The sequence below is a fragment of the Pungitius pungitius genome, chromosome 1, assembly GCF_949316345.1.
Source record: "Pungitius pungitius chromosome 1, fPunPun2.1, whole genome shotgun sequence".
Taxonomy (NCBI): domain Eukaryota; kingdom Metazoa; phylum Chordata; class Actinopteri; order Perciformes; family Gasterosteidae; genus Pungitius; species Pungitius pungitius.
Window position 1 is genome coordinate 10,653,997 of NC_084900.1, and position 18,126 is coordinate 10,672,122.

General features: G+C 41.8%; 1 protein-coding gene and 1 long non-coding RNA gene across 16 annotated transcripts in view; one reads left to right on the top strand and one right to left on the bottom strand.

The window, feature by feature from the left end:
- Positions 1–18,126, top strand: part of nrxn2b (neurexin 2b) — a 493,664-nt gene that overhangs the window by 208,757 nt on the left and 266,781 nt on the right. For 8 of the 13 annotated variants that reach the window (XM_037480221.2, XM_037480234.2, XM_037480230.2 and 5 more), the window contains 3 exons: positions 5,320–5,343; positions 11,784–11,945; positions 17,256–17,694. In XM_037480221.2, coding sequence (XP_037336118.2) covers positions 5,320–5,343; positions 11,784–11,945; positions 17,256–17,694 — 625 coding nt within the window. The remainder of the gene's footprint in view (positions 1–5,319; positions 5,344–11,783; positions 11,946–17,255; positions 17,695–18,126) is intronic. The other 5 variants (XM_037480223.2, XM_037480226.2, XM_037480232.2 and 2 more) reach the window with 1 other exon arrangement.
- Positions 1–18,126, bottom strand: part of LOC134127280 (uncharacterized) — a 181,230-nt gene that overhangs the window by 80,058 nt on the left and 83,046 nt on the right. The window lies entirely within an intron of this gene.

The following is an 18,126-nucleotide window of genomic DNA, read 5'->3' on the forward strand; positions in this document are numbered from 1 at the left end:
TGTCAGAAATAATCCTTTTTTTTAGGATCCCTCATGCCTTTTTCAATAATTATAGCGTTAAACAACTGAGCAAAAATGATAACAGAATGAGGGAGACCCCAGTTATCCGACTGTGGAACCTGGCCTACATGTTGTGCTCACACACAATCCTACCATCCACATGTCTCTATAAGGTCAGCACACTGGCCAAATCAAAAAATGCCATTTAGAGTGTTCAGCTTTGATGTACTTTGATGGTCACAGTAGGAACTGCTATTGAAAACAGGCGGAGCTATTGGATTTGCTTGATGCACATAATGACATGTTAACACTCCTGTAATCCTTCCCCGGTTTACTGCAAGTGACATTTTAAGTAATCCTATTGTGCTCCAGCCTAGAGGAGGGGTGCGGGGGCAATCATGGTGTGAGGGGATGCGCTCCTTTTATTTTCCTCTGCTCCTTTCCCCATGCTGACCAGAGGTCAGCACCTCAAGCACAGTGTATGTCTAGATAACCGAAACTACAAACGCCTTGTGCCAAAAATACCGGCCCCGGTTGTTCGTACATTCGAGGGGAAAAGGAGAGCTCATTTGCATCAAATTGCCAATGCATTACCATATCCACCCGCATTCCCACACTCACTCACTCATCTGCCTCATTTGCTGCTACCTGCTCCAGAACTTTTATGTTTATTCATCCCTCTTTCCGGGAGACCTGTAATCAGATGACGAATCTCCACGTCATTAGGACTGTCAAACGGTGATGAAATGCCAGTGGGACAGAAACCGCTACGAGAATGAGGAAGAGACAGTGGGAAAGAACAGGACAAGTTACCAGGGTGAATGTTCAAGGGGGAGGACCAGGGTGAGGAGAGGGTCTAGAAGGGAGTGTATTTTACTAACTTCTTGTATCAGAGTGAATAGTTTAGTTAGATAGCACCCGGACATTAATACGACCATCAAAAGCATCCTTGGCAGTTGCCTGCATCCAAATGAGAGACTGTTGTCCATTGTGCTCCATAACAAGGAGCGCTGTGGGCTGAAAGGGGGGTTGCGGCTTCATCACTAACCCTTACACATAGAAAAAAAAACAAAGGGAAACCAACATGACTACTCAACATACGTTGTGTTCGAACTATGCCCCACCAGAGTGGACCAGCGCAGCAAAGAGGCAGAGAGAGAGATACAGGGAGGGAGGTAGATAGCAAGGTGCGCAGCATCAGAAAGACAATTTAAATTAATATGTATTTATTTTATCAAATAAAACATTTCATTTTATAGATTTCATATATCGTAATTCAATACAAAGGTTTGGGAGATACCGCCTTAAAGAGTGTATATGCATATGATCACAGATGAATCCAAATGTATTTTCAAGAGATGGGAAAAAAAGTTTACAATTAAGTCTACTACTAAGAGCGGTCTGTCTGACAAAAATATTTATTGGATTGCTCTGGTTTAAGAAGAAAACAGTTAAAATTACTTTATCTTTAATGTTTAATTTATACTATAAAAGGAAGCAAAATGTATACTTTGTGGGCTTTACTTGAACTCATCCTGATGGAATCTAAATGGAAACAAGGAGTCAGTCAGCTAGCCAGAGATGGGAAATACAGAAGAGGATGATAGGAGGCTCAAAAGAAAGCGCAAATTATGACATCTGCACTGCAAAACATAATGTGATATTATCCACACACACACACAGTTTGTTTCCAGACTTCCCTCCGCCGTAATTGCAGTGACATTTATATTTGCACCTGAAGCCTGTCTGCCAGTTTCCATTACTTGGAGCCCGATCCAGAGAGAGGGAGGCGGGAGTGAGCGGCGGATGATTGGAATGAACGCGGAACCGAATGTACCTGAAAGAGCAGTTTTGATTCGAAGGCCAGGTGCCCTCCATCTGACAGGGTCCCTCGCCGAGTGTATTTGTTGCAGAGGAAGGCCTGATACACCACGCATGCATAAACACCCAGCACAGCACCTAGGTGCAGTGGGACTTGGGTTCTCACACCAAAACAGCAAATACAAACTGAGCTAATACTTAGACAAGTAACACATACAGATTCACCATCCGTCCTCAATAATTCATCCTGGCTGTGAAATCTACGGCTGGCGACAAATTGTACCTGTATCATCCCATAACACTATTCCACAATATCCCTTTCTAAAGGTGGAAATTTCCAGGCGAGTGGTCATCAGTCAGACCTTGCTACCCTACAATGATGAATCCATCTGCAATGGGACTCTTGGCTCGGGCTGCACTATCTATTTGTCATGAAATATTTATTCAGCTTTTTTGCCGGTGGCCACGGTTCAGTGGCGTCCACTGTGACAAGTGTTTAAAAGATCAGCGACTCAACACAAACAACATTGTAGTATATCTTTGCCCTCTGTGGTCGGTATCCTACAGGTTCAAATAGCACAATGCTAATAGACACTGATTGGCACTGACAGGGTTAGCTGCCGTAGCTCGTTTTGCTAACCTATCCCCCGTATTTAATACAGGAGGCTTTTCCACCCCCAGGAGGCCCCATGAGAGAGATGCAACACACAGTTGTTTGTCTGGGCCTGTGGTTGTTTACATGACTGGGAGCTGTATCCTCCATCAGCAAACATTGCCACTCACCGCCTTTCTTGTCACACATGGGTCAATTACAGACAGGGGGACGACAGGGGGCTCCAGGCATGCCTGGTTGAGGCTAAGTTGATACAAGTACGATACATAACAAAGGAAATTTAGACAGTAGCATCAGTAGCTGGTCTATCTTTGATACTCTAGGACTCCTCCTCCTTGTTGTTGTCAGCCCACTGTGTTTTTCTAGCAATCAATCCATTACAGAAATGATACAGAATTGGAATCTGGCTGTGGTGCACAACTTTGTTAGTAGAATTATGTATCATTCCAGTATTGAATGTGATACATTATGGAAATACATACAATACACTCGTAATAACAATATGAGTCTGGCAGTGGATTGAAGGTGAGAAGGTGCATTGAAGGAATCCACTGCAGCATGTTCAGCAGCTTCTGTCTCAGTTTTCTTCCTCAATGGTCTACTGGCCTACAGCTACTCTCAGGAAAGGCTCATTATAGAGAATATTATGCAGATACATGCCTACACATCTCCAAATAGAATCTCTGTTCATTTCCACCAGCCAGCTTTGCACATGCTGATTTACTTTATCATGTAATTTCAAAGATCATCAGCAATTTTCTTGAAGGATGAATTTATTCACAACCATCCCGGGGCTGCTCCGTCAAAGAACCCGTAGAGCGGGACATTCAAAAATCCAGACATCAAAGCCTGTGGCAATCTGAAACTTGGTGAATTTAAAATGTTGCACTTAATAGTCTCTAATCCTCCCCCCCACTCCCACGTAATTACTGTCTCTTAAAGAGTGAACAAAAGCCGACACACTCATTGTCAGCTTTTGTAGCATGATCAACAAACCAGGTTGCCAGTCGTCGGAGCCTCCTATCCATCATATCCGCTCTGTGACGGGTGCGCTGTTGTTTTTGTGAACTCAACCCAACGACACAGGAGTGGGGGTGGGCATCCGAGTTCACATCCACGTTTGAATCTCATCCACCAAATTAATAGATTAAGGGGAATCGTTGGACAGAGTGGGTGACTGGAAGGCACTTGACCCCAGCTGAGAGTGGCCGTACTACGAGGTTTAGATCGCCTGTTGACCCCATCGGGGAGGAGGGAAATGGGGGGGGGAAGATTGTTTATGGCTGCCATTTAGACTCCCACAGATGGCAAAAGCAGATGATAATCCATCCCAATCAAACACCCACAGACTGCATCTACTTTACACGCTACAGGGGTGGACTCTCTATGTGTTCTTTCTGTCTTAGAGCTTTGTGGGTGTTATATTCAAAACAGCACCATCAAAACTTTAATGTAGAATTCAATCTGTTATAACAGCCTTTTTTTTTGGTAGTGCCCCGTCCCCAATAGATGGGACTGCATTGATTCTGTAGAAATGCTGGGCCCCAAGCCGCTGACACTTTTAACTTCCAGATTGAGGTGTCAGATGTTCCCTGTATGTCCCCTAGTGGACATAAATATTTTTTCGTCGTCACTCAGTAGGGCTTCACCTTGGAGTGGACTGCAGCCCTCACTGTCAGCTGTGCTTTGATTCACAGTATATTCCTTTTTCGCTAAAAGCTTATTAATCGACCTCAAGCGCATCATAAACTATCATGATCTAAAGAATCAGACCCTGGACTGATGGCCTTTTGTGCAGTGACATAAGACACAGGTGATAGGCTAGGGATGTGTCTCGTTCTCCCTCAGTCATTGACATGTTTCAGTTTGCTAGCTCTTCCCTCCCCAGGCAGTCTGGTCTTTATTGTGCAAATGACTTGAGTGACTAATTGACCATTTCTCTCTCTCAGGATGCTGAAGGTGGCGGTACCCTGACTGAAGTCCCTCTCTTTCTCTCTGTCCTTCTCTGTGATCCGCTCTCATGCTTGCGAATATGCTAAAATAATTGTGTTTCCCTGCCCTCGAAGAATTGATATCACTGAAAATGGAATGTTGTTTCTCTCCCAATTGTTCATTTTCGCAATGCAATAACATTTTTTTTTGTTTCCACCACGGATATGTCACATTAGCCCCTTAAAGACTACTTAGTGAAATTCCGTTGACACAGTTGCACCTTTCCGTGTGCCTATGGCGGGATTGGCCTCTCCCGGTACTAAAGGCAGCCTTTTTCAAATGGACTACATCCCAACGCCAGCCGAGCCCACTGACCAGATTAGCCTGCAGAGTGAACCCTTGATGTACTTTTTCTCCTCCCCTGTCCCTCCCTAAACCAACATTCCCATCACAACTAGCCCAATCCCCTCTGTGGAAGTTGATTTTCTAACTCTTGTCTCTTTTACTAACAAGCTTCAGAATTCTTCCAATTTGATTCTTTTCATTGGTGAATTTTCTTTGCCCTTTTTATGATTTCAACAACTAACACTGTGTCATTCACGGAATGTGAACCATCTGTTGTTTTCTCTACTTAACTTGCAACTTACATACTAACAAAATGTATTGTTATCCTTTTATTCCTTTGTTTTATTTTTTAGATGACCCATTTAAAAAAACAATTATACAATTGCTTTCTTTATTTCTTTATTTGGGTATTTTTACTAGATGAATAGGTAAACTATGTTTTCTTTTTAATTATTTTACGAGATCAGATTACATTTTTGTTAGAGGAGCTGGTTTTGCAAAAGGCAGTTTTTCTTTGCCACTTTTTTGGGGGTTGAGGTGTGTTTTCTTGAGTTAAAGGTTTGTCATTATTATTTTTTTCTTTCTCCTCCCCCTGTTTTCTCCTGAAGCACGCAGGCATTGGACACGCTATGGTAAACAAACTGCATTATATGGTAGATATCATTCTAATTGTATTATACTTTGGTTTGCCCTGGGTTTTCCGTTACCTCTTTCTATTCTGTTTGCTTTACTGAAAGTACAATCCGTCATCAATTCCAAGGTAGCAGAAAAACTCCACCTCTCTGTTTTTCTTTTAGCCCTTTTTCTATTTATATATGTACTTGCTTTTTTGCCATCTAGTCCCCCTTCCTTTTCCTGAAAAGAACACTTGTGTTCATCCAAAGAGGTCTGCCCCAAAGCAAAAATAGAAATTACAAAAATTTTGATTTTACCATTTTGTTTTTTATTTTTTTTGCCCCTGTTTATTTTTATATTTTTACCTCAATCACTATCCTTATGAAGAAATAAAGAATTATGATGCAAGATATTTTCTCAATCTAGTAAAGTTTGGTAGGATTTCTTTTTCTTTTTTTGTTAATCCCTTGTTCCTCCCGATTTATTTTTGTTGGAAGAACCCTAAGAAGTGAACGCACACCCCAGATTTCTCAAGCACACAAATGGCTTTTTAGAGCAACTCCAGTCAAACAAAACAATAATCAGTTTGGTATTCATTTTTACAACTTTTGTAACTTATTGTGAGGAATTTCAATGATGAGACTAATTTGCCACGCAGGACCTATTCAGCCTGTTATATGTGCCCTGTTATCTCGGCTTGCCATTCTGTGGTTTAAGGAGTCATGAGGGTATTTACCACTCTTGATTTAATGGCCGAAGCCTCACTGTAAATTAGGCCTCCAATGAGGCCTTAGGCTGATTTACAGTATGATCAAGATGTGGCTGTTCCCACTTCGCACATGTGCACGCTTAATAAAGTGCTTTAATGTGGAATAGGTCCCCTGATATAGAGTGTAGTAAATCAGATCGGGAGTACCGATGAAAGCTCTCGATTGAATAAAAAATTATAATTACACTTTTATTAAGCTGCAGACTGGGGACATTGTGGACATGTAGAAAATGAAGACTGACTCAAACTAGGGATCAGTTTTAAGTAACTGATGAGTCTTACTTGCTTTAACTGGACTTTGTAATCAATGAATGCAGCTGTCTGGCCATTGGTGCCTAAAAAGGGAGCTGCCTGGGAAAACCAGTGTGCAGTGAACACTTCATTAACACTAACACTTATAATTTGTATACTTTACTGGCCTCGTCCCTTGCATGAAAAAACTTGAAAACCCCTTATCAATCTTATTTCTTTTCCCTTTTTTTAATACAGATTGAGAATATATGTATATGTATATATTGTGGCTAACATATATGCATACATATATCAATTTTCCTATTTTAATCAATAAGGCCATTAAACATGTTAGCCACACCCTCTTTGCCGTTTTATTTTTTTGATTTTATTTAATTTTTGATTTTTTATAACTTTTTTACTTCAAAATTAACTTACTAAAATGAATAACGACCTCACACCTCCCGCTTAAATAAAAAAAAGGGAAAGCGTAAAGAGGGGAGGTAGACTTTCATTTTCTTGGTGAGTAGAGGATTGATGCCCCACAGTGTAAATCTGCTTAACGCTTGAGTTAAGAGTCCTCGGTAAGCCAGTGTATCTAGTGACTACCTCAGGTACTCATTTGAAAAAATGTTTCAATGCTATTTCTAAGCAAGTTTAAGCGGAGGCATAAGGACAAAATGCAATCATGTCTGAGGACATATTACTGTTTCTCATCCAACACCATGGAAGACATGGATACTGATTATAAAATAACATAATAACATTGGGATACTAATTGTTCTATTCATCAAGACGGTGGCATCCTCTCTCCCCTCTTTATTGTCCCTCTTCTTTAAAAAAAACTCATTTCAGTTGATTTCATTTGTGATTGGTGACGCTGGTCCCATCGTTTCCCTCCTCCACCGCCCAACGGACAGCGTCCAGTGGTCGTGTCCCTGCACCCTGTCTGCATGTCTCTAACAGCTGGAACGTCTTCCCATCAGCAAACCTGCTTGGTGTAGATGCTGCTCTCGCCCAGTGTCTCAATTGGCTTTTTCTGTTGCATTCTTGTCTCAGCCCTCACATCAGCATCACCAGCTCTCCTCCCTTCCCCATCTGGTGGTGTTGTGCTTCGTAACTTCTCCCCCCCCCCCAAACATCTTGCCATATATGTATATATATATATATATATATATATATTCATCAAATAGTTGGTCTGTTTTGTGTTCTTTCTAAAGGAATCCCCCCCCCCACCACCACTCAAAAAATCCAATCCTCTCTCTTGCAGTCTTCCTTTCCTTTTTAAGTGCACGGCTTGTGTGTTACCCTGTTAGCTTGGATGGGTTCATTTTGTATCCTCTTTACCAAAACAAACCCTGGCACATGAAATAACACATTCAGTCCATATTTTGGACCTGGTTTGAGCAATCAAATCTCAGAGGACTTTTAAAGAATCCTCACCTAACTTATCACTTTGACTAAATTTACTAAAACAGTCTTACTAATCTGCTGTTTGAATCAAACCTTTGTTATAACTGTACTAACAACCATTTTTGTGTCTGACTTTCCCTTACTTACAAAAATACTAACCAATTTTGTTCACCCTCCGACCCTTTTGACCTTTTTCGGCAAACGATTAAAAAAAAGCAAAGATTCTCCCACTTTTCTCTCCCGTGTCCCCTTGACAAACTGTTGCCAAAACCACACTCTCCCCCCATGCCTTCGTCATTCACTAACCTAGATGTGGAGCTCGGTCTTTAGCTGATAAATCACTCCGTGCACGTTGACAAGCTGCCAGACACCTACAGAAGTCCACCAGTCCACCCCTCGGCGGGAACGGCTTCTTGCTCTTTCTCTCTCCAACATCAGTTCCTTCCGGCGTCTCTGGCTTTGACCCCAGCAGATGGGTACGGCCGATGATATGTTGCTTATGTGAGGCTTCAACTGTAATACTCAACCACAGTTGAACCAAATGTAACCCCTTCCTTCTCCTTGAATAAGATCAAATCTAGGTCCGGCGAGGGTAAGTGATATACTTCCAAGGTAAGCATGCTGCCTCTTGGCATGGATTTGATGCTGTAATTACATGTAGGTACGGACAGCTGTCCATAGATGGTTGGACTAGGCTGCTTACATTATTAATGAATGGAGAGACAAAACCTTTGATTTCACATGGTAAAGGACATAATATAGCTTACAAAACCATAACATCTCATACTCCTCATTTGTCTTTCATATGGGGGAGCTCTCGTATTGTTAACAGTAATGTTAAAAATGTACTTTTAATTTAGTTAACATTAACTTACCATTGTATATAACACATTTAATGAGTGCAAAATGAAACGGTTAATTTAACAACAAAATGCATTCTAATAATTAACTAACAATATTGTCATTGTTTGTAAATAATACACAATATTAATATTAATATAATACAAGTATTGTGTAATGAACTATACATTTAAAGATTATTGATTATGGTTATTATAAAGAGTTATTGTTTTACGTTTGCTCACTCGTCCTCATGTTTTATGCAAGGTAGTACCCTTGTCAGCACACAAGAGCTTACTGTCTACTTGAATTGAATAAAGTCATTGGGTAAGCAGCGGTATGGCGGTAAGACGTGAGGTGGATCCACCTCTATGTAAAAGTATGTACAATGTCAGCTCACTAGAATACAAGGTGCTTGGAGTCGATACAGGATTTGGTTAGCCCCATCGTTTGGTGGGTGGTGTTATTGGCCCAGTGTAATCCCAGTTGGAACCATGTTGACCTGCGTTAACTTGACGAAAGGCGGATTCTCCTGTTGGAGCATTTAGCTGCCGGCAGCCTGCAGTCACAGGGCCAGCTATGGTTGATGAGGCAGTAACACACTCGGCTGATCACGCAGCAAGAGTCCAGCAAGGAGAAGCCTCCTGGTTCTCTGCGTGAAGCCTCCTCACAGCAGCTTTGATATTCTCTAAGTAGTCTGTGGTTCGAGAGTAACACGGACAAAGGAAAAAGCATGACTGCGTGGATCATAACAGAACGGGCCCTCTGCCACAGCACCACGCAGGCAGTGCTCCTCATCATCTGGATTCAGAGCTCAGGCAATCCCTTCCCAGTACACTCAGCTGTAAATGGCTCCCGTCTGTGTTCTTTATAGTATTGCGTGCACACAGTTCAGCACAGATCAGCCAGTTCTGTTTGGCTTCTGCATGTACTGAGCTAGAGGAGTATTTGAAGAGTGGCTCAGTAAAAGCCAAGGGACCGAGCAGCAAGTGGGCTTTGTGTGTATGTGTTTTCTTAGATAGTCCAATTGTTACTGGAGTCTAGCCGGCTTAAGCACCTATGAAAGAACCACAGCATGTTTTTAATTTTGAGATTTTTATGGCTTCGTCGCTCTGAATGAATCCAATCCAGTGAACCAATCCAGTGCTACTGAATGAAGCAGAACAAGGAGCTTGTGAATGTGCGATTTAGTATGTTTTTATTTGTCATGCAAGCTCCGATTGTCCCACCAGGACACTGTAGTTGCACAATAATAAATACCTATTGAAAGTGCAGTTAAAGGTATTTTTACCAGCAAAATGCATACTGGTTGTTATCCTACGCAGAATAATGGGGTAAGCCACCATCTCAGAAGTCATTTGGTTCTGTCACTACAATTCCCTTGAATGCAATCTCAATCGAGGAAAGGCAGGCACAGTGGGAATTTGTTTTAGTGACCTGGGTCCAACGTTTTGTGCAGCTGTGCCTGCCTTCACTTAAGAAAGTAAAGCATTGTTTCCACATGCCTAGATAGAAATGCACTTCCTCCAAACTGCAAGGCCTCCTGGCCGTTTCTGAAGCAACGTGGGTTATCATCACCCTTTTACCCTCCTCCTGCCGATGATGAAAGTGCTTGTAATGTCACTGAATGGGTTGAGTTTGGCCTCTGGTGCAGGCCAAGTGTCGCTAGCTTTCATGAATATTTCATATATTTATCTCTAATTTCTGATCCCAGAAAGAATCAATGGATTTGAAAAGGTAACCCCAGGGGATTTTTTGTTTTGGAAATGCTTCAAAGAATGATTTAAGTTGTTGAAGCTGGGACAATGGAGATGGAAAGAGAAAGAAACAATAAACCAATACATTGATTATCTATAATTTCCTCTTTTTGACTGGCTACTTCTAAGGTGTCTGGCAGCTGGAGGATACAAGTTCTTCATGGCCCCCGATAGGCACATGTACCCCTAAAGGTGTAGAAATCCCCACTAACTATTCTCCCAGGTCCAGAGAGCCTGGTCCGGCCACAAGATAAACTATTAAAAAATGAACAGCATTATTTCTATTTTAAAAACTTTACAGGTTAAATCTACCCTTTTATTCTCCTTCCCACCTACTTATTTCGAGAAGAGGTCCATGTCGTGACAAAACCCCCAACCCCCCCCTTCTCCTCCCACGACCCCAGTAAGGTCCTTCTTGTCCCCATAGGGTAACTCAAGGCCCTGCTGAAAGCCGAATCAAAGACGTTCAAGGAAGCCCAACACACCTGCTCTGTCATCCGCCGATTTCTTGTGCTAGATCTCCAAGTAGAAACAGCAGACATAAAAATGAGTTGCCCTGTTTAGAAGGGAAGTACACGTAAAAGAAGACGAGCACCTATCTGCGGCGCCTGGTCTGTTGAGTGCAGTTGCTAAGGTTTCTTTTCAGCTGTGCTTTAGAACGTTTACTGCGCTTCATATTCAGTTCAAATTGATTTTTGTTTCGTTTTGTGTTTAAATCGTTGTAGATTTAAATCAGTTCGATTTTTGGTCCACTGTTGCTCATCAGAAGTGTAGCTCCAACAGCCATATATTACATAACACTAAATGCATACTCTTATTGTGACTGGCCCAAATGTAGGTTTGGTGTTGAGTGACATGAAGATTATTCTTATAAGAAAAACAGATTTTGTACACGGCTCTGGAAGTCCTGTATTTAAGCTCCATTTAAGCAAGACAGCAGAGCAAGAGTATTTCCAACACTTTCTTGAACTAGCTTGTCATCTCTTAGTAGAACATACATTTTCAAAGGACTGGTTCAGCTAAGAAATACTGCAGAACAACTATGCCATTCACAATGAAAGCTGATATTTAAACAATAGTCTTACTTGTGAGATCATAATGTGGCACGGATTGCCGTATTGATTTGACATGTCTTTAAGGTGCACTTAATCCATCGTTGGATGCAGCTACTTTGTCATTAATTACAGTCACCACAGTGCTGTTTGTTTGGTTTTCTCTTAGCAACTGCACTCTACAGTGAAAGCCCCCAGTCTTGAGTTGCACGTAAAGTAACCAACCAATCGGTACCAAGTACAGGACAACCCCACCTGTTGTCGGTATTTAATCCACTTTCTTCCTTGTTTTTCTTCATTCTTCTAATTCCTCTCCACTCTTCGAAATTTTCTGTTTCTCCCTACCTCTCTCTCTCTATCCCTTTACTGTCTCTTTTGGCCCATGCCTATGCCAGGTGACCATCTCAGTGGATGGTATATTGACCACCACTGGCTACACCCAGGAGGATTACACCATGTTGGGTTCTGATGACTTCTTCTACATTGGAGGGAGCCCCAACACCGCCGACCTGCCCGGATCCCCCGTCAGCAACAACTTCATGGGCTGCCTTAAAGATGTGAGTTACTCTCTGCCATTGTGGTGTTTGTGAATAGACATCAGGAAGTATCTTAGACATACAAGGAATTTGCCATGGCGTGTGGTGCATAGCATTGGACAATAAGACAATGAGATGATGAACAACAAGATAAATAACACAGTGTGGGAAAATGTTCTGTTTAGAATTTACAATTTAAATGTTCATATAGTAATCTAATATAGTAGAATATAAGATAAAAAGATACAGATTTTTCAAAAGTGCACAAGTGGACACTCTACACAACTGTATTGTGAGGGTATATAAAATGTATATACAACATGATGATCAAGTGTATTTACATACAGACTATGGAGGGTTATGTAGGGGAGTGGCTGGGAAATAAGGAATGTCAGTCAGTCTGGGCTCTGTTGATGAGCTGAAACTATTAATATAAATATTTAACACTGCAGCACCCAATTGGCTTTGGTTCTGAGAGATACAAACTTTGAAACTGTTCATAGTTTCTGGTGTACGTGTTTCATGGGCACAACTTTTTTCAGCTGTGGTCAAGCTCTAATGACTATGTACACTCATCTGAGCCAGAAAGGTGACCACATAGAAAACCCTTGAGATGAGTAACTGAGAGTGCCAGGAGAGTGTTACAGTAGTGCTGGAAATATAGAGGAAAGTGAGTGGATGGTGGGGGAGAAGACAGCAGTGTGTTTCATCCTCTGTTAGTTCAGTGGCACAGCTCGGATTATCAGTGGTGTTATGGTCCGGGGCGAGACTTTCATGCTGACACCGTGGTCAATCGCCTTTGATACGCATGGCAAGTACCCTCCAGGCAGCAGAAATGCAAAGGAAAGCCACAACAGAAGAAGAGTAAGAAGGCACCAAAAGAGGCAATAAGGCACTATGAGGTTTTTATTTAGTGTGTGTGCTTGTGCATATATGTGTGTGTTCAAAGTCACCCACGCTCTATGATCATACAACGTGTGTGTGTGTGTTTTCTAGGCTCCCAGTCAGAATGGTGGAGTGTGAAATCAGACCTTTGGTCCCGTTTCCACACATTCCCCAGTTCTTCTAAACTTCACCATGTGTCCCTGCACAACCTCTGCCTCTCCATCTTTTGTCAAGATAGACCTTGTTATTGCCAATTACACAGTCCTCCCTATCTCAAGTTTCTAGTTGTAAGTCATTACTTGCCAAGGCAACGGCAATCAATGCAAAGTAAATTTATGCTGTGCATTTTGTCAAAAACTGTCAAGTGTTGATACATATATTAGATAAATTACAAACGCTACAAAAACCGGCTCAGATGATATAGTTTGTGCGTTCATCTGATATTCACTACACAAAGTACATGAAATAAAAATAATGGTTCTTCCTGTTCAGACCTGTAGGTTGTTAGATTTATGGAGTATCTCAATGACAAAAACAAATCAATGGTCCCCCTGAGGAAGGCTTTGGCCCAGTCACAGTCCATGTCGAGGCCAAACACAATCTGATTTCAGAAAGATTGCTGTAGTTAATCCAACTCAGAACACCCAGTGGCGGCTTGCTAAGTCAGTGAATCAGAGCAGGACAAAACTGTTTCCAAACACTTTTAAGATCTTCGACTGATCTTTTCACTAGTAGAAGAAGCCAAAAGCTACTTGTGCGTTCTCTTGGTTTGTTGTTGCCCCTGGCTACTACTTTGTGTATTTTTTTAGCTAGAGAGACACCAAAACACTTGAAGGGGACATATCTTGAAAAACTCACCAGGTTAATATGGTAACACACAAATTGTGAAATAAGATAACCAGGTCAGATTGGTACCGGCTGCTGAGGTCAGAAACACAACCGCACCTTAGCATCCTCCCACACAGATTTTTTTATACTGAGGGTGAATACAAGACTATTCACGTGTTGCGGTTGAATATGTTAAACAAAAAGCTGTACAACCTGGCACACACTTTGCTTGGATCAAACCTTTAAAAAGGGCTGGTTGTGTGAAAGGATGTGGCCACGGATCACAAACATGATTTCCATCTACGACTAACTATGCTCAAGCTGAAGATCACATGTCATCAATAGATGATCAATGCTGATGTTACGACCATCACATTCTGGCAGCCCGCTTTAGTTTTGACTTGACGTTAATGACATCGAATCCCAATCTGTCATTGTTTATGTCTCACGTCTGCCTTATCTACTAGATAGTGCACATTCGCGACTAAGGGACCAGATGTCAGCAACATGCTTTATCTTATTTTAAAAGGCATTTTGAGGTGTTTGATGCAACTATTGCTACAAGTTCATGTAAATGTGCTGTCCCTAATCAGCAATGTGTATTCTACTTTTAGCTATCTTTTGTTCATAGTTGACCTTTTAGGCTATTACCAAGTAGTGAGGGTAATGCAGGAGGAAAGCTCACGCAATCTTTCAAAATAGACTCATCCGCTCATTACCAAAGTATACGTATAATTACACGTTTAGTAAATCAATGTAACCTTACAGAAGTGCTAGATGGTGCTAAGGAGAGGTCATAGGAAATTCCTCTTTCATGAATTAAGAACACAGAAGAAGATGTAATGTAAATCAGGCCTTCATAAGTGCTGTCAAGTATTAAAAAAGGCACAACATCTGATTAAATTTAATTGAAATTTTTATCTTGAACACACAACTGGATTTCATGTTAACAGAAGACAGGAGGACTCAAGCGCAGACTTAGCACAACATATCCAGGACCCCAATTATGGCCTTCACGATTAACTTTCTCTCATCAAAGTGACTTTCCTATTTTAATTAGACCTAAAACGTATATATAGTGTATTCATGAAATTTGACACGTATATTTGTGACATGTACAAATCTAATAAAAAATGACTAATGTCAATCTCCTAGCTAATCATCAACAATCCTTTGGTGATAGGCTAATGAACATGACGTTCCCAATCATGTTTTTCGTTGCATAGCAACAGCCATACATGCAGGGACTATTTTCTCTAGGCTGCTGAAATGTGATACACAACGTTTGGTGGACACAACTATTTACTTACTATTTATAATGTCCCTGGCAACTGTATTTTTCAAGCAATACTCGAAGCAGTACGGTATCGTTTAAGAACTGTTTAAGGCTTTACCTGCTGTCCGGTAAACGTAGGGCTTAACAACACCCTTGCACAGTGCATTCTTGACAATACTGTACTGCCTCTTGTACTTTTTTGCTTAAGAAAAGTAGAACATCTATAATTTTACCCACCTCATACTAGCTCATACATGTACTGGTGATGTGCCATATCGTGGATTCTAACTGGGCTGAGAGTCATCTGGTGCAGCCTGTTGCCAGCTTTATTTCCTGCCTCATCTTTTCCCCTGATGCAGTATGATCTGTTTTGTAAAGCAGCCCACCAGGCTGCGTTTTTTTCTTTTTTGTAAAAACAGATTAGCATGGATTAACAAAAATAAATACCTCAAAATAGTTGAGATGAAAATAAGCACACTGCGTTTTCTTTCTTTCACCCCCTTTTTAAACACCGTAAGCCAGAAGAGCTCACGCTTTATTAGCTGCCAGTTTTAGCATGATCATGGCTAATTACCGGGACTAATCTCCGCTAATGACGACATTATAAGGTGCACAGTGGCAGTGTGGCCAAAGCAAGGGATAAGCAAAGGAAAGCTTAAGTTCAGGAATAACCCAGCATATCAGTGTTGTCGTGATTCATCCTTTGCCTGTGCGTAGGTGTGATGTTTGACAGGAAGGCCGAGAGGGAGAGCTAGAGAGAGAGTGTGCATATGTGTCAAAAAAATAAATACGATTAGAGGGCATATGAAAGAGATACCGTGAAAGACAAAGGGGAATGACTGCAGCAGTCTGTTGAAATGAGATAGTCAGAAAACAACACGGTGAACGGTGGGGCACAAGAGAAGCTTTTCAGTGGTGCAGATAGGCCAAACAGGCAAATGGGCACTTGATTTACAGAAAGGTGCACTGAATAGAGTGCTGATCTTTGCCAAGTGTGTCTGCAGGGACGGCTGCTGTAATATGTGAGACGACGTACTTTTAGCTGACCTCCCTCCTGCCTCCAAACCGCTGAGCTCCGAGTTGTCGTGACGCACAACAACAAGCACAAGCGGCGATGGTTGCAGGCAGTCAATTCCTATTTGTGGTATAAGACATGTCATACATGTCTTACTCAGCTGCTGCGTGGCAATGTATTCTTCATCCTGCCCTTTTTCAATTGAGTCCTGACAAAGAAGGCTTTTTTGTGTCTTCAGACTGTTACATTTCAGTAGTAGACCTCATCAAACCTTAGACTCCTTAACCACGTAGCTGTAACAGCACCACAAAAAACTCTCTATTGCCTGTCATGGAGTATGTGTGGGTGTACAAGGAAGCGTGAAGATCACTAAAATCAAAAGAGCATTCACATACGCACACACACAAATACATGCAAAGGCCTTAACTGCTTCACACTATTGCCTTGAGGATGGCCACCCGGTCCGCGTCTACTGAGTGTTCAACAAATAAAACAAGAACTGAAACAAAGACAAGGATAATTTACTTTGCCTTTAGTGCTTAATCCATTATGAATGCATACAGTGAGTCACAGGCACACACTGAACTGAAACAATAAAGCAGTATTTCATCAAAGGCTGTCGGAGAAATTCACATTAAGGCCGTAAGCAACATTCACTGTTCCTTCTGTCAGAGTTTCGCCTTCAGCCTTTTACGTTTTTTTTTTCTTTCAATTAATTTTCCGGTAGGCTGACATTATTGAGCTACTATCTTTTGTTCAGCTACAGATAGTTCATATGCATTCTGGATCTGAAGAGTTTAAACAGTGGTGATGGCACACTGAACATGTTGGCCCGCTCTCAACCCTGATGTAACACGAGCCAATGGAGGCATGCCTTGGGTAACTCAGTGAACCTGTGTGGTTGCTCAGTGTTTATAAAATGTTCAAAGTAGAAAGGATTTTCCGAATCACGGAGCAACAATAAACTGAGCACTGATATGAACTAAAGAAAGAACAGCTTCTGTGTCCCTGTTGTTGCACACTGCTAATCAACAGAAAGTCATGTTTCTCATGCATGTCTTGATTCATCATTTCCCCATGCTGACATGATTTCCCAGCAGCCACTATAACTGACACTTGAAATTAATTTGGGCAATTAGGATGCATCTGCAGGATCTCAGCATTATTAATGTTCATCTCTGCTCCAGCTGTGTTGTAGACTAATGAGGAAAAGTCCATTTTCCCATATTTATCCAGTTCTAAATGCCCCATTTGAATACATAATTGCACGTCACCACCACTTTATTGAATGGGATTATAACCTGTCGCTCTCTGCTCTGCTCTCCAGGTGGTGTACAAGAACAACGACTTTAAGCTGGAGCTGTCTCGCCTGGCCATCGAGCGAGACCCCAAGATCAGCCTGAACGGCGACTTAGTGTTCCGCTGTGAAGACGTCGCAGCACTAGACCCGGTCACCTTTGAGACCCCCGAGTCCTACATCTCCCTGCCCAAGTGGAACACTAAGAAGACCGGATCCATCTCCTTCGACTTCCGCACTACGGAGCCAAGTGGGCTCCTCCTATTCAGCCACGGCCGTCCTCAGGGTCCCAAAGAGCAGAAGCCCGGTAGGGAGCTGAAGACCGATTACTTTGCCATGGAGCTGCTGGAGGGGTATTTGTACCTGCTGATCGATATGGGATCTGGGAAAACAAAGCTGAAGGCCAGCAACAAGAAGGTCAATGACGGGGAATGGTGCCATGTGGATTTCCAGAGGGAAGGGAGGAAAGGTGAGGGCTCATTTTAATGTAACTCTATATGGGCAAACTTCTTAGTGCATTTCATTCACAAGAGCAGCCCACCTGAAGAGTATAAAGATATGTTGCCTTTAGTGGCTTGAATCAAAAGACTTAAATACCTTCAAGAAAAAGTGCTATAGAATCTGTGTCCGTTCGTTCACTCATGTGTAATATGTTGCTAGCTCCCTGCTATTTTACAGAACAACAGTGACAAACTTGGACTAAGCATGTACTCAATCTAAAACTATTTGCCTGGTGTTTTATAGATTCTTCATGCAGCAGCTTAGAAAAAATAACTGGCTTAATGGTCCAACAGCTTTCCAAAGGAATCCACAGACTAAAACCAAAACTAAGACTGGTTAGGCAATAATAATAATAATGATGCAGTGGTATATCTCAAGGTGAGTTTATTTACCTGACTAG